The sequence below is a fragment of the Myripristis murdjan genome, chromosome 2 (assembly GCF_902150065.1).
Source record: "Myripristis murdjan chromosome 2, fMyrMur1.1, whole genome shotgun sequence".
Lineage (NCBI taxonomy): Eukaryota > Metazoa > Chordata > Actinopteri > Holocentriformes > Holocentridae > Myripristis > Myripristis murdjan.
In genome coordinates this window covers 646,051-662,303 of record NC_043981.1, presented here as the reverse complement: position 1 = coordinate 662,303, position 16,253 = coordinate 646,051, and the positions used below count along the sequence as shown (strand labels likewise).

The following is a 16,253-nucleotide window of genomic DNA, read 5'->3' as shown; positions in this document are numbered from 1 at the left end:
AATATTTTTGCCAGATAGGAAAAGCCATTCCATAATTTGGTACCCCAAAATCTTAGGATATCAGGTTGAGTTCTACATGTGAGAAACTTAATTTCTCACATGCAGATGAAGATCTGAAGATTGACGAGTGGATTAAGAATGGACCTATGAATTTGCTTTAAAGTAGGTCTTTATTTCCTTCCTGAATTCATCATATAAATAAAAGCACATATTTGAGAAATATTATCATTAATAGTAAGAATCTGGAGTTTGTGAAACAAAGCAGCAGATGAGATGTATGACTTTGAGCAGGTTGCAATCCTAAATGCAACCAGGATCAACATTTTGTTGAGTAGTAAGAAAAGTATTTGTCCAAAATGTATTGCAATAGCTAATGAAAGGTAGAAAAAAAATAGACTGTAATACAGAGTAAAGAGACAGTTTGTGGGGACAAGATGACTAATCTGCCTTATTATACCAATAGATTTACTGATTTTTCTGCTGACCCAGTCAGCTGGTTCACTCCAATTATAATCTTAGATCCTGGGATATACTAGCTGGTAAATCTGGTAAGTCCAAGTACAATATAAAGTGTTTTGGCCAGTCAGTAAACCAGTCAGATAGTCAGTAATCTCAGTCAAGAATCATCTTGGCTTGGATTTGCTTGCATTACAATCTTGACTTCATTCTCTCCCTCTCTCTTTTTCTGGGATAAAATTTTTGGGATTTTTTAAGGATAGAACAAAAAGAATTTTGGCCTTGTGGGAAATCAGGATTCTAGATGTAACACGAATTGGCCTGCTGTGACCTTCTCTATGTCAGCTCACTCTATGGAGTTTTGTGTGAATGGCAAGAAATTTGACTTGACAAAACCTCACTGAGCCACAGCAAAACTTTCAAACATAGAGGACCCACACGCGCGCGCGCCAGCACTTGCTTTAATTCACATCCATTATTCCAGATCATTTCAGTCTGGTGTGTTGAGGCGTGCTCGTCATCTGACGTCAAGGCCGAGAGGCGCGGTTATATTGATTATTCATGAGGAAATGGCAGCGCAGAGAGAGAGAGAGAGACCGAGGGAGAGCGAGAGAGAGAGAGAGAGAGATTGACTAACAGACGGACAGTAGCGTCTCCGCTGAAGCAGGGAAATAATGAGCATTTATAGCATTTTAAACTTTATCATCGGAGGGAAGCAGCAGCTGGAGCGCATTCAATAAGACTGATCGGGTTAGATACTTGTCAGTAAAACTAGCCCGGTGTGATACATGCTGAACAGCCAGCGCGTTGGAAATCACCCGTTCATTTTCTGAGTTTTGGACCTCTGTGCTGTGTACCAGTTCATCTACAGAGTCCATCCGTGCAGAAAGCTGCAGAAGCCAGGCAGATACACACTGACACACAGGCCAGGATAGATGGAGTCCATCCTTGACAGCTTAACAGCAGAAAAACTCTATCCGTCCGGAGGGACCAACCTGTTGGACCTGGAGGAACTCAGCGACGGAGATTTTCTCACTAATGTGGTCAGTCCTTCCATTCATTATGTTGATATCATTTATTTGTTTGTTTATTTGACGTCATTTTCTCACATACTACTGATTATTATTTATTTCTGTGGGAAATCAACTGTGTGTTTCCGCCCGTCACGGCTATTCAGTCTATAAACAAGTTTAGTCCCTATTCCGGCCGGAGCCGGACCTCAGAGGGTGGTGTTAGTTCTGCAGATGCTGACTGACATCATGGGCTCTGCCATGCTGCTCTACTCTGATGAGGTTCCAAATGTATTGTCAGACAAACCCAGTCCATATGATGCAGACTGGAGACTGGGAACACTAGTAATAGACTGGGGGTAATTGATTGAAAGAGAGAGAGAGAGAGAGAGAGAGAGAGAGAGAGAGAGAGAGAGATGGTGAGGTGTGTGTGTGTGTGTTGTGGGGATGACTTTGTACAAATGGGCATGTCTTTAATCTGGCACAGCTGGCATGTGAGTGTGTGTAGTCGGCCTATAGCAGTGTAAATATCTGCACTTTATGCTGACTGTGCAGTGACTGCATTAGCTATACATACAATGGCACTTAATTAACTTGTGTAACATATGTCCTAACTGTACATTATTAATGTATGTCATTGTGTGGTTACCTTCTTGATAAAACTTTAAATAACTCAACCATAACTCAACTTCAACTTGTTGATTATTTTAAGAAGAAATCAAGACAGACCTTTCTAAACAAGGTCATCAAGGTTTATTTAAGACTTAATGTTCATAAATTAATGTTAATTAATGTTTTAGTTATTTTTTAAGCAAGTCTTGAGTAACCCTTTTAAAGTGTGGCTCTTAATATACTGACTAACTCTTAAAAAGTATATCCTAATTAGTGTTTGTGCATATTCTCATTCATCCAGGTCATAGGCATCTCAAGGAAATTGAATCAGCTCAACTGGACGTAGTTATATGTCTAGCAGACGTTTCACCCCTTATCCAAGTGGCTTCATCAGTTCATGCTGTTCACTACACTAGACTTCTAGTCTAGTCAACAGCATGAACTCAGTGATGGTGTTAACAAAAACTGTCTTTCTGTCTTTGTCTGTCATTCACGCTCTTTTTTATCGCTCTGTGTTTTTAAGAAGTGCAGGTTTTTGGTTTAACTGTAGCCAATACACACACACACACACACACACACACACACAATAAGCAGACCTCTATTCTAGGCAGTGAGTCAGCCCAGCAGTCTGCTTGTGGTTTCTCCCCTCCCTCTCTGTTCTAAATAAAGTTAGTCCACTGGGCTAGTCTGTACAACTGGAGGACATGAAGGAGGACAGCTGATTGGTTATACCACTGGAAGGTATTAGGTCAGAGGGCTGATCGGCTGTTGCCCTGTACCACTGGGGGACATGGATCCATACACTTTAAAAAGTGATTGGACATGATTTTAATCTGATTTGAGGCTGCAGATTGCAGTTTTGTGAATGATGTGTGCCACTGCTCTCTTATGGCATTTTCAAAACTACACGTGGGCTGACAGTTTTCAATCTTAGACAACACTAACCCAGCTCTGGCAAATCTTGGGGAAATTATGCGTTTCACCTCCTTCCTACAATTACAGCTTAAAAAGAGAAATCTGTCATCAGTGGCCTCAGATGAGGACTTCACTGTTTGTTTTATTTAGTCTTAATGCAATTCAGTATTAACAGTCAACAGCTGTTGGAATTTGCTGAAGTGCTCTCATTAATGAAAACATAAAATATACAATTTTCCATAAAGCACAGTATAAGACAATACTATAAAAAACTTAATTATCAGTCTTAAAATCAGTAACACATAAAATACCAGCTGCATATGGAGAACACTAGGGATTTAGTTTAAGTGGCAATAATTGCAGTGACTCATTCAGTGTACGGATGGCAGTTGGAAAGGTACTGTTTCTGTATGTGGAGATTTTGGTCTGGATTGATCTGAGTCTTCTTGTTGATGAGAGTAATTCCAGCAGGGAACTGGCTGGGTGGAAGGCCACATAAATTTGGGCCACATAAATTACTGAAAGGTTAGCTAAGTTCCAATGATCTTAGAGGCTGAATTTATAACTCTCTCCTACTGTTACTCATTTGCTGTGATACTGCTAAACCAGGCAGTTATTGAAAAGGCAACCATATTAATAAATAATAATTAAGGGCTGCGTACCAACTTAGGTCGCTGCAGCTTAGCCTTGGAATTACATAGTACCCACTCTACATGGTGAGCCAGTAGGGTGCCCAAAACAAGTGTTTTTTATGTCTAAACCTAACCTTTCCCTAACCTTATCCAAGTAGCTTTAGTGGCTAAAGGTAACTAAACAGGGTAAAATGCTGCCAGGCATGATATACAAGATATATTATTTTGAAACATATTTGTTATATGTCAAAAACAAATGTAATCCTTGACAAAATATGCTTCCCTGGAAACATAGTTGATAATGCAGGTTAGTTGTATGGAAACAAAATATGTTGATTAGAAATGTACTTGTGATTCATCAGAAACAAACACACTCTGTGACAAAATGCGTTTCCCCCTATGTAATGAAGAATGCAGTTAGTTGCAGCAAAACCTACAGCAATTTAAAAGAAAGTAAGATAAAACATTTCTGAAAAAGATTATTATGGGTGGCATCATGGGAGTATGGATTCAATTACAGCCCGACAGAACCAGAGCCACTCTTCCCTCAACACTCCAAACTTCTTCAGACGCATCAAGAAGAAATGTCTTCATTAGGACTTTTTATAATGGAAGTGATATGAGAGGATGAGATGGTGGTGCCCAGAAACATGTAGGAGCACACCTGATTCTTGGAGTGAAACCTGTTTACCCTTAGGGAGACTTTATCTCTTAATCAAGTCATGGTGACAAATACTAGTCCCAAAGAGTAAAGGAAAGGGGACAGTACACATTATTGTGGTGCACCTGTGCTTATAGTTGAGGGTTTAGAGAGTTTTTGATTGACTGATTTTGACCATCTGAGGTCTCTTCTGCTAGAAATCTAGGAGCCATAGTGCCAAAAATTGTATGAGTGTGTGCTTAGTACTCATCATTATGGTGTTTTTGCACTTGTCAGAGTGTGTTCAGTAGTTTCTTTCCTTGGATTTTCTATTTATGATGTTTGAATTTCTGTAAGAAATGGTCTTTTCTTGCTGAGTACCCAGTCCTTCTTTTATTTATTCCCAGGATATTCTTCCTGGAAAAGACCTACAAGACATGGGAAGTTTATAGCATAGGACCACGGTTCTCAAAGTGGGGTCCGCGGACGCATAGCCAGGGGGTCCGCAAAAAAATTCACGGAAATATATATTTTTTATTATTATCAATTTTTTAAAAAACTTTTTTTGTGAAATAAACACTGTTCGTTTTTAAATGTCTCCCATGATAGATTTGGGGAGCTTGCTTATGTGATTACACCTCAGGCAATCTGGTATGACACCTCACAGGCGCTCGCAGGGCTTCACAAATAACAGTGACAACAAACACTCAATCCGTCAATGTCTAGTCAGTTCTTAAAGCCGGATTATGCTTCTGCGTAAGCGGAGTGTACGGGGGTTGTGCGAAGCTTACGGGGGTTGTGCAACCGCCGCAGAGCCTTGCCGCGCACCTCCCAAAAATAGTAACTATGCGGACCCAAACTACATCATTTCCTGCATTTCGCCCCTCTGGAGTCACGTCCTATTGTTGCGCCGGCAGCGTCATTTTTAAAAGAGCTGCTGTTGTGATCACATCTCGACTCGTTGGTTGATTTCAAATTGTTTGGAAAGTTTGGATCATGCTGAATCTGGATCTACTGATCCTCCTTTTAAAAATGGCACTGCCGGCACAGCAACAGGAAGAGCAACGACCATACGCCACAAGGTCTAAGTAGGTCTGCAGAAAAAAAACGCCCCCTATAGCGTTGTGGCGGAAAATTGCTTAGCATTTAACGTAGAGGTATGTTGGGCACACACGAGAACTGCGTGCACATTGCATCGAGTCTCCACAGAACCATAATTCGGCCTTTATGGTACACAAAGGGTTAACAGTCAGTCTCTGCTAGAGGTCCTGCCTCTAAGCTAATATTGCTCATCGATTGGCTCTGCTGTTTCTTGCTAATGTGTGATTGGCCGTCTCCGCTGTCACTCCAAGTTATTGTAAAAAAGCGCTGGAGGACGTGCACAGTGGAGTTTGTTTGCCTGCTTCGCCAGCAGATATGCACACGGACTGTTTTCTTCCCTGTTTATTTCGTCAGGTGGCAGTTAGAACAATAGTTCAGCATGCTTCTTTGACATGAGAGCTTTTATCAGGTACATTGGCCTGTTGTCTCTAGGGAAGCAGGAAATATCCATTTTACTAACCATGATTTAAAATGTGTGAGAGATTTTTTTACCCAAATAAGAGCAAGGCAATGGACACTAATCTGTTTGTATTTAGATATTTAGTGTCAAACATTTATTATATTTTATTTTATTTATGTTTCTGTACAATGTTGTTGATGTACAGTATGATGCAGAGATGCACTAAAGACGAAAACTGTTAAATTGCCTGCTTGTCTGTCTTTAGTTGCATTTAACTTACTACATTACAGAATTATTAAATACTTGTAGTCAGTATGGATATTCATATATGCAGTATAAACATTTATGTCAATCCCTTACTAGTTTTTATTTTTTCTGATTATGATCGTTTGCTTGTTTATTTGATCAGCTCTACATGACGTTAAATTGTGGTCATAAATGCAAAAAACATCAACTTTCAGGGGCGCCGCCTTGGAGCACTTTTACGTCCCCACCAATGTCAAAATCAAACCTACGCCCTTGGATGAGGCTATGTGCTAATGCTGCTAATCAACTAGCTAAGAGTACAAATGTGGTTATAAGTATTATGCTTACTGGTGTTGCAAGTGTCAGGGGGTCCCCGGAAAATTTGAAAAAAGTTTGAGAACCCCTGGCATAGGAGATGTAAAAGCTCTCAGGAGCTGACTATAGATTGAATCACTACTATATTATAGAGATCAGTAATAGACAGTTATTATGTGATACATCAAATACCAGTGAAGACAGAACCCTCTGAATTTTGTTTTAATAATGGTCAAGATGTAAAGGTGCAATAAAAAATCTACTATCTATTTACCCACAAAATTATTATAATAACATATCTGTGGGTCTGGAATAATGCTGTGGTTGTAGGCAAAGATGCTTTTTTGCAAGCGAAACAATCAAAAAACACAAGTATTAACTAAAAGAAATTATATAAAAGCATGATTATTCCAGTACTAATCATAATGATTACACATCAGTTATGTTTGAGTTTGCTGAAACTGAATTGATGCACCATTCCTATCAAATAAACAAAGTAATATATAACAAGGGTTCTTGCTGTTGCTTAAATCACTGAAACTGAACAATTTCTACTCTGCTATTTTACATTCCTAGTGTGTGTTCACGTGTCTGTGTACACACACTAGGCCCTAAGTACAAATAAACAATGGTAGCTCAAGATAGTAAACCACAGTATGGCCATGGTACCTCCTGCTGATGAACATGTTGCAGACATTGCTATTGGATCTATGCTCTAATTTGCTGGATTACTTGTTTACTGTTGTGAAAATGGAAATGTATTATTTAAGTCAACAAAAATCCAGAAATCTGTAATTGTCATAATACCCTGGTCAAAAATAGAGGGCAAAGAGTAATAGAGTAAACAGATTATTTTTTGGCATTTCTGCATTATTTGATAGTTACCGAAGAGAGAAGGAGGAAAGGCAGGAGAGAAAGAGGGGATGACATGCGACAAATGGACTGGGTTTAGATTCAAACCCAGGTTGCTGTAGTAAGGACCCTGCTTTGGTAAGTGGTATGCGCTCTGCCAGGTGAGCTACCGGGGCACCCAAGATTACTGTTTTGAATATAAATCTGCAATTACAAATGAATGCAGTGAGAACATAAGGTACTTAATCCTTTAATTGTTATAGTAACCATGCAGTCAACCTTTTTTCACAATCAGATTGCTGTAATAAAAACTTGCCAAAATCCATCTCCTTTGGAGGTGGATGGGGCGTTCAGTGTCTCCGTCAGTTTACTTATATTTATCTAGTTTTACTTCAGCTGAAGTTTTACAAATTAAAATACACTAATTTATTTGTTTTAGAGAAGTTTTGTGGCATTTCTGCTTTATTCGACAGTCACAGTAGAGAGAGACAGGAAAGGCAGGCGAGAGAGAGGGGATGACATGCAGCAAATGGCTTGAGGTCAGATTAGAACCCAGAATGCTGCAGGACATAACCAAACAAGTAAAACAGCTGGCCAACTTGTGTACCTTGTAAATGCATCATTTATCTTGTAAATGTATCATCAGAAAAGAAAAAAGGAAAAGTTGCTAAATATGGAGTCAGGAACACAATTTTACCAAAAAATATTTTTTTCAGGATGTAGTTCCTAGTGTGCTTGTTTAAGAGTTAAGGGCAAGGACTCCATGACACGTTTGATTCCAGGTGTAATCAATAGCCCAGTTTCCACCAGGCATTAAAATGTGTCGTTGGTGATCTACATAGCTGACAGCTCTCAGTCCATCCTTTCACACCTGGTATTAAAATGCGTCTCTACATGTATTTTGTCTGCCCACTTGTGCTCAAATTTCACATTCCTGCTATATATGCAGATAAACACATATCACTTCCATTTGCTAAGACCAAATGCTTAGGTTTTGTTGTTGTTGTTGTTGTTTTGAGTTGAAAGAGAGAGAGAGCAGGCGAGAGATTTATTGTCATATTTCATATGTCATATGCACAGTAAAACAGATGATTATACCATACAAAAATAAAAGTAAAAATAAAATGTTATTTAAAAGGCAACAGACATTTAACAAAGGGAGACACCCCTGCTCACTCCAGCCTCATTGTAATGCCCTGCCAATTACTTATGATGTATTTCACATTCGTAAGTTATTAAAGGCTTGACCCGATCACGTCAATTCAGGCTCAGATTATTTAATTATTCAGGCTGGGGAAAAATTAATCTGTTGTGGTGGATAGCCTAAATCAACCTGAACATTGGACTTGAATATTTGAATGTGCAGGTGGATGTCAGAGCTCTCATATATGTCAGAAACAACAGATGAGGTAAATTAAAAACTAAACCCCAAGGATGGTGAAACAAGTATCAGGTAGACAGTGTTTTTATTCATGAAACAGCTGCTTTATTGCTGACCTGCACTTCAGTTTGCATTTGGCCTATTAGTTGACAGTTCAGCTGCACTGGTCAGAATCAGGTAGGATATTTTTTTCTACTGGAAAAGTGCTAGTCTGGCTAGTATCTGGGATGTCAGGGGTGTTGGGCTGGACCAAACTTAAGTGCAGTGTAGACAAGAGTGTCCCAGACCACCTTTGAATTTGGCCTGAGTGATCGCATCTCAAGATGCATTGAGGACACATTGGGTGCTGTCTACTCTGGTACTTAGTGCTGTCCAATCCTGATCGGATCACCCAAAACAGATGTTAGTGCCAGGTGGAAACAGAAACTGTAGATTTAATCTACCAGGATATGTGTCATTTCACTGGGTCAGTCAGTAGAGTTTTAAAATTAGATGTAACTTTTTCTATGAAGCAATTGGCTCCTGGCAGCAGTGAATAATAATAGGTTAATGTGCTTTGGTAGGTACCTCCCTATATATTTTGGCTCACACAGTCACACAGTCTCCAGTTTCCACTTGCACATACAAACACACATATACACACTGTATTTACACACACACACATGCAGACAAAACACAGAGTAAAAATACATTTTTCATCTCACTTTTCTCCCCTGCTTTGCTTTGTAGTGTGGATCACACTGCTTTCCGACCTCATGTACAAAGACACATATACAAACTGTTTATACTGTACATGCAGCTGCAAACACATGCACACACACACACACACTCTCTCTCTCTCACACACACACACACACACACACACACACACACACACACATACATACAAACACACACGTTTTGCCTTTACACAAAAGCAAAAAGTGCATCAACATTTTTTCCTCCTGTATCACTTTTTATTTTTCCTGCCTCTGTATTTTGTCCCATTTATTTTCTCTTTCCTATTCTGTAATTTTTATGCCCACTGTATTCATTCAGTGTATTTTCTGTCCTCCATATTCTATTCTATTCTATTCCAATCTATTCTATTCTATTCTATTCTATTCTATTCCCCATTCAGACCCTGCACTCCAGCTTTAGAATGACACACCCACTTAATTTGCATACTCATCACAGATTGGTTGCTGAGCAGCCAGCTGGAATGTGAACAGGCATGCAGGAGTGAGTATGTGTGTGTGTGTGTGTGTGTGTGTGTGTGTGTGTGTGTGTGTGTGTGTGTTTGAGAGAGAGAGAGAGAGAGAGAGACAGAGGGAGAGAGAAAGTTAGAGAGACAGTGTGTGTGAGTGAGTGCGAGATCCTCTGTTCTACTGAGAACTATAGCTAACTGGTCGCTTCTAACCGCAGTGCTGTTAGAAGCAAACTCAGACAGACACACACACAGACACACACCTCAGCTCCCTCTTTTCTCCTCCTCCCTCTCAAATCCAGACTGTAACTCAAGTAAAACTAGATCCAACCAACCTCAAGCCACTACAACCATGTACAAACAAATCCAGGGGACAGGATAAAATTAGCCACTTTTTAAATGTCATGATACTATGGCAAAATGAATGCATATTTATTTTTAATTACATTTTCTGTGCATAGTTAAGGGTGTTAGGCACTCATGGAAATTTAAACATTTTCTTGTTTGTCTTTGTTCAAAAAAGTGCTTCATACAGCAACTCAGGTCCACAGTTACACTGAGATTATGACAGCATGTTATAACATGTATACATATACACACACACACACACACACACACACACACATCTTTAAGCTAATGTACATCTTTAAGCTAACGTACAGTCTCCAATATATCTACCTCCAAGATTCATGGCATCTTTACCACGTTGAAGTCACCTGACAGCAAAAATCACATTGCTAGATTGTGCTCCAAAGACTTAACGTCTGCACTTCCTGTCAGATACTACCTTGCCGCTACTGAGATAATATTTAAATAGTACTTTTTTTTTTGTTTACACATTTTTGTTGCTGTTTGTTTCAAAATTGTTCTGTTTATTCATTTTTAGTGTCCCAGTGTCCTATGAAAACTAATTCTTATTTGTTAAGAAATTATGCCATTGCATTGTGGTATATATCAGAGGAATGCAGTGACCATCACTACATTTTGGTATGCATTTAGGGTATTTTGTATTGGACTATATAGTGAATTAAAGTCACTTCTGTGAATTCAGATGTTACATCAAAATTGCTGATATCAGCCCCCATATAATGGACTATATTGTGGATAGTGTTGTGTTGCGCATGGTTTCTGTTCAATAAAATAATAAACCAAATTATAGTGTCAGTGTTAACAGTATCTATTATCTTTCTAGTGCAATTTGGTCATGATGGCTCTTTTTTATACTTGCTGCCGTTGTACTCTCATTACTTATATCCATGTCAGTCTGATTTGTGCAGTCACATCCTGGTCTTACTCTCCCAAAGACTAGCATGTTGGTGGACTTTATAGTCATTCTAGTCAAATAATTTATGCAATGCACCATTTCTAACACGACAAAGTCCACTGCCAGTTTCAGTTAGGTCTTCTGCAAGGAAATGCCTGCTACATACTTTGGACCGACTGGGGATAGCAAACTTCTGCCAAAAAATGGCTAGAAAGAACGCTGCACCTTGGCAGATTGCTATTATAATGGTGCATTTGCCAGGTAAGAAGGAACATCTCTCTTCAGAGGCAACAAGTCTACTTGTGCACAAAGAGAAAGCATGTGAGCAGACCATCTATGTCTTGCTCTGTCTTGGCCCATAACTAACTTCTTCACAAAGTTATGTACAAATCCATTCCTAACTTTGAGATATCTGACAAACTGACAAATCTACTGACAAACAATCAGACAGACAGAACATGATGATGAAATGAGGAGAACAACAAACAAGAACAACAAAAACAAGAAGAAGAAGAAGAAGAAGAAGAAGAATATAACTAATAACATTAATACCAAATATAGGCACCAGTGGAAATGTATCTGTTTAAGTCCTCAAGAATCTTAAAGGTTTGACATTTTTCAATCCAAGCTGTATTACAATGTAGATCATTTACACCCAAATAGCACAACCCCACTGCTAGCTTTAGTGCAATGAAACTTAACCTCTATGCTGCAGCTTCCTGCTAGCCTTCAGCACAATCAAACAGGGCACTTGTTTTGGGCCTCAGAAATCATTATATATAGAAGTTGTTCATAAAAACTGGAAACTTACAGTACAGTGATGCATGTCTTGACATTGCCCACCTCCAAAAAACTTGATACCAATAGTGTTTTATACATTGTATTCAGGGCTCCAGTGTACGACCTAATTTTTTTAAGGTGCAAGTTAAAATTTAATTAGGTCACGCCGGTGCTACTTGCAGGAGGACGAGTGAAAAAAAAAAAAAAAATTCTCTCATCACTCCCGTGGCTATGTTAGTGCAGTAATGGTTGTGGTTGATAATAAAAATATTAGGCTACTTTCTGGCTCATTCCTGCGACTCCTATCTTTCCTCTCTCTCGTTCCCTGTCTCTGCCTGCCTGTCTGTCTTAATGCGTGACGTGCACAGACGTACGTGTACGCACGCGTACATGCAGCGCGCTCGCTGAATGATCACCGATTATACCGCTAAAAAAACTAAACAAAGAAGATGAAGCGGTCTATTGTTGATTATTTTAAAAAAAAGAATGTGTCAGAGGAGACTGTTGATGCTGGAGGGTCTGAAAATAGGGAAGCGACAATGTCAGATTCTTCTGACACTGGAGAAGAGGAGGCCAGTGACAGCAGGGTTTCCGCGACATGTAATTCATCGTGGCGCACCGCCACGGCAAAATAAAAGCTGCCACGCCTTCGGAATGATGATTTTTTTCTTCCAGATGTTAAAACAATTTTAAATGGATATATATACAGATATATAGGCTATGTAGCCTTTATTTGCGCAAATATACTCACTATAATCAGTTTGAAATGATAATTTAAATATCATGAAATGTTACACTACACTCCAATTAACTTTATTTTGAATAAATGAACACCGGAGTCATCACGCGCCTGTTTTATTCTAATAAGGGCAAGAGAAAGGTACCTAGGCAAGATTAAATTTAATCCAGTTTTTTGTTCAAGCCTGGGAAAATGACCCTAATGTTATCGTTAATGTTAACATTGTAGGGTCCTATAATTTCCGCGATCACGAAATTAGCCAAATAAAACAAATAAAGCCAAAATCTATTTTTAACGCGGAATATCACCGAATTTGACATAATTTGAATGAAATGATGTTTTTGTGTGGAATACGAACGTATGTCTGGGGAAAATCACATGGAGGGAAGCAAATCTGGGTGGCACAACCCCTCCAGTCGTTTCACCTGCACCTGCACCACCAAGAAAAAACATTACAACAACTGCACCTGCACCGTACGAGTCCAAAAGTCAGAGAAACTTTCCAGCTACAGCAGCGCACTGACATAGATTGTGTAACAAAGCGAAGAGATGCCACTCTGCTCTATTTTCACTGGCTAACAGCAGCACACTGGCTTAGCTTGTCTATTCAGAGAAGAGGTATCACTTTGGCTTATATTTCAATCTATGTTATCACATGCATACTACCGCTCATTCATCATTCAGTGATAGCTGAATTGTTAGGTCTGTGTGATAAGTAATTTACATTAAAAAAAAAAAAAAATTAAGACGGGGGGCAGTGTGGAGAGAAAGAAGAAGTATACTTTTCAGCAACAATGGCTAGCGCAGTTCCTGTGGTTGCGTTACGACGGAAAAATATGGTGCTACCTAATTTCTTTTGGTGCTACTAAATGAAAAGCTAGGTGGCACCAGTGCTACCTGTGAAAAAGTTAGTCTGGAGCCCTGATTGTATTTAGCTTTTTTAGGATAATACAGTGTCTTGCATACATTCACTCCATTCTGTTGCTTGTCAGCCAATGCTTAGTTCACTTGAAGGTCGACTTCGGAATTTCAAGCTTTGTTGTATTCACAGAACTCAGTAAAAAAAAATAATAAAAAAAAAAAGTGAGCGTTCACAAGAAGAAGAATACCGCGTGTATCTGTGACCTTGTTCTCTTGGTCACTACCCAGAACTATAGGTGAGGCTTGGAACAAAGTTCGACTGGTAAATCGAAAGCCTAGCCTTCTGGGTCAGGTCCATCTTCACCACAACAGTTCGGTAGAGTGACCGCATAACTGCTGCCATTTCCCTGATCCACCTGTTGATCCCCCGCTCCACTCTACTCTTATTCATGAACAAGAACACAAGATACTTGAACTCCTCCACTTGGGTCAATACCTCACTCCCCACTTGGAGAGAGCAATCCACCTTTTTCTGGCAGAGAACCATGGCCTCAGCTTAGAGGTACTGATCCTCATCCCAACCGCTTCTCACTTGACTGCAAACCTCCCCAGCGAATGCTGAAGGTCACAGCCTGATGAGACCAGCAGGACCACATCATCTGCAAAAAGCAGGAACGCAATTTTGTGGTCACCAAACTGGATACCTGTCCATGAAGATCATGAACAGAATTGGAGACAAGGGGCCACCCTTGGGGGAGTCCAACACCAACCGGGAACATGCTTGACCTAGTGCCAAGAAGACAGACACAGCTCTCACTGGAGTAATACACGGACTGGAAAGCCTGAAGTAGCGCACCCGGTACCCCATACTCCCGCAGCACCTCCCACAGGACCCCCAGGGGACACAGTCATTTGGCCTTCTCCAAATCCACAAAGCACATGTAGACTGGATAGTCAAACTCCTATGATCTCTCCAGTATCCATGCAAGGGTAAAGAGCTGGTTCACTGTTCCACGGCCAGGACGGAATCCGCATTGCAGTCTCCATTCCAGCACCATGGAGTAAGCTTTCCCTGGGAGGCTGAGCAGTGTGATACCACGATAATTGGAGCATACTCTCTGGTCCATTTTTTTAAAAATGGGAACCACCACCCCCTTCTGCCAGGGCACTGTCCCTGACCTCCACGCAACACTGAAGAGACATGTCAACCATAACAGTCCAACAATATCCAGGACCTTCAGCACTTCACTCCTGGCACCTTGCCACTGCAGTTTCCCAACCACCTCAGCGACTGCTGCCAGGGAAATAAGTGAGACCTCTCACTTGTCAGTAGGGTTTAGGAACTCCTTGAAATGCTCCTTCCACTGTCCGACTACATCCTCAGTTGAGGTCAGAACCTCCCCATCCCTGCTGAGAACAGCCTGGATGAGGCCCTGCCTGCCCCTCCTGGGTCACCTGAGGGTTTGCCAGAACCTCTTTGAGGCCAGCTAAAAGTGCTTATCCATGAACTCCCTCCCTCCCTGAACTCCTCCCATATCCGTGTTTTTGCCTCCAGGACTGCTGTGGATGTAGCCCTTCTGGCCTGCCGGTACCTCTTAGCTGATTCCGGAGTCACCCATGCTAGCCAAACATGGAAGGCATCCTTCTTCAGCTTGACAGCCTCCCTCACTGATGGTGTTCAGCACCGGGTCCTTGGGTTGCACCAACGACCGTCTGGCCACAGCTCCAAGCTGCCACTTCAATAATGGAGGTTTTGAATAGAGATGAGGCGGATACTTGGCTGAAATGAATATCCGGTACGGATATAGCACTTTTGCCGAGTACGATTATGATCCAAGTAATATGAGTCAATATCCATACTCGTGATGAATGAAAATCTTCATTAGGTAGCTGACTGTGTCCACGATGTGTGATAGGCCAGTCACACACAGCGACCCTCCCCTACACACACAAAGTACAGCGGTGCGCCGCTCACACACAACACACAGCAAATGTCCACTACGCCGTGTGCCCTCAAAAACATTGATCTGAAGCTTCTGAGGCTGTTCTGTAAATAGTTTTCCAATAAACGATAAATATAGCAACTTCTGATCAACCCTTATCAATTTCAGGCTTAAAATAACCTACTGGTTAAAGGCCGGATTATGGTTCTGCAGACACTCGACGCAACGCGCACGCAGTCACGCAGTTGCCACGCAGGGCGTGTGTGTCCAACATACCTCTGCGAAACACACTAAGCAATTCTCTGCCAAAACGCTATGGGGCCGCGTTTTTTTTTTTTTTTTTTTTTTTTTTTTCTGCAGACCTACATACACCCTGTGATGTATGGTCGCTCCTCTACCTGTTGTGGTGCCGGCAGCGCTATTTTTAAAAGGAGCAGCAGTAGATCCAGATCCAGCATGATCCAAACTTTCCAAACAATTTGAAATTAACTGACGAGTCAAGATGTGATCACAACAGCAGTTCTTTTAAAAATGACGCTGCCGGCACAACAACTGGACGTGATGCCGGAGGGGCGAAATGCTGTAGTTCGGCGGACCAATCATAGCTCTTGTTCTCAGTGGGGGGCCTGCGTGGGGGCTACGTGCGGTCTGCGTAGTTACAATTTTTGGGAGGTGCGCAGCAAGGCTCTGCAGCTGTCGCACAACCCCCACAAGCTTCGCACAACCCCCGTACGCTCCGCTTACGCAGAAGCATAATTCAGCCTTAAGCCCCACCATTTCCGGTCAAACTCAGCCAACTTCCGGGTTTAGCCCCGCCCACTCTGGTTTCGACCCCGCCCACTCCGAGTACGAATACGGATAATGTAAATGGTTAAACAGATACAGATACAGATACAGATAGTGGTGTACTTGCTCATCCC

General features: G+C 41.0%; 1 protein-coding gene across 4 annotated transcripts in view; it reads left to right on the top strand.

Annotated features, from left to right (window-relative positions):
* Positions 1 to 1,052: 1,052 nt before the first annotated feature.
* creb3l1 (cAMP responsive element binding protein 3-like 1) overlaps positions 1,053 to 16,253 on the top strand; it is an 86,343-nt gene continuing 71,142 nt past the window's right edge. For all 4 annotated transcript variants that reach the window (XM_030070699.1, XM_030070706.1, XM_030070690.1 and 1 more), the window contains exon 1: positions 1,053 to 1,499. In XM_030070699.1, the coding sequence (XP_029926559.1) occupies positions 1,392 to 1,499 (108 nt within the window). In that variant the 5' untranslated portion in view covers positions 1,053 to 1,391. The remainder of the gene's footprint in view (positions 1,500 to 16,253) is intronic.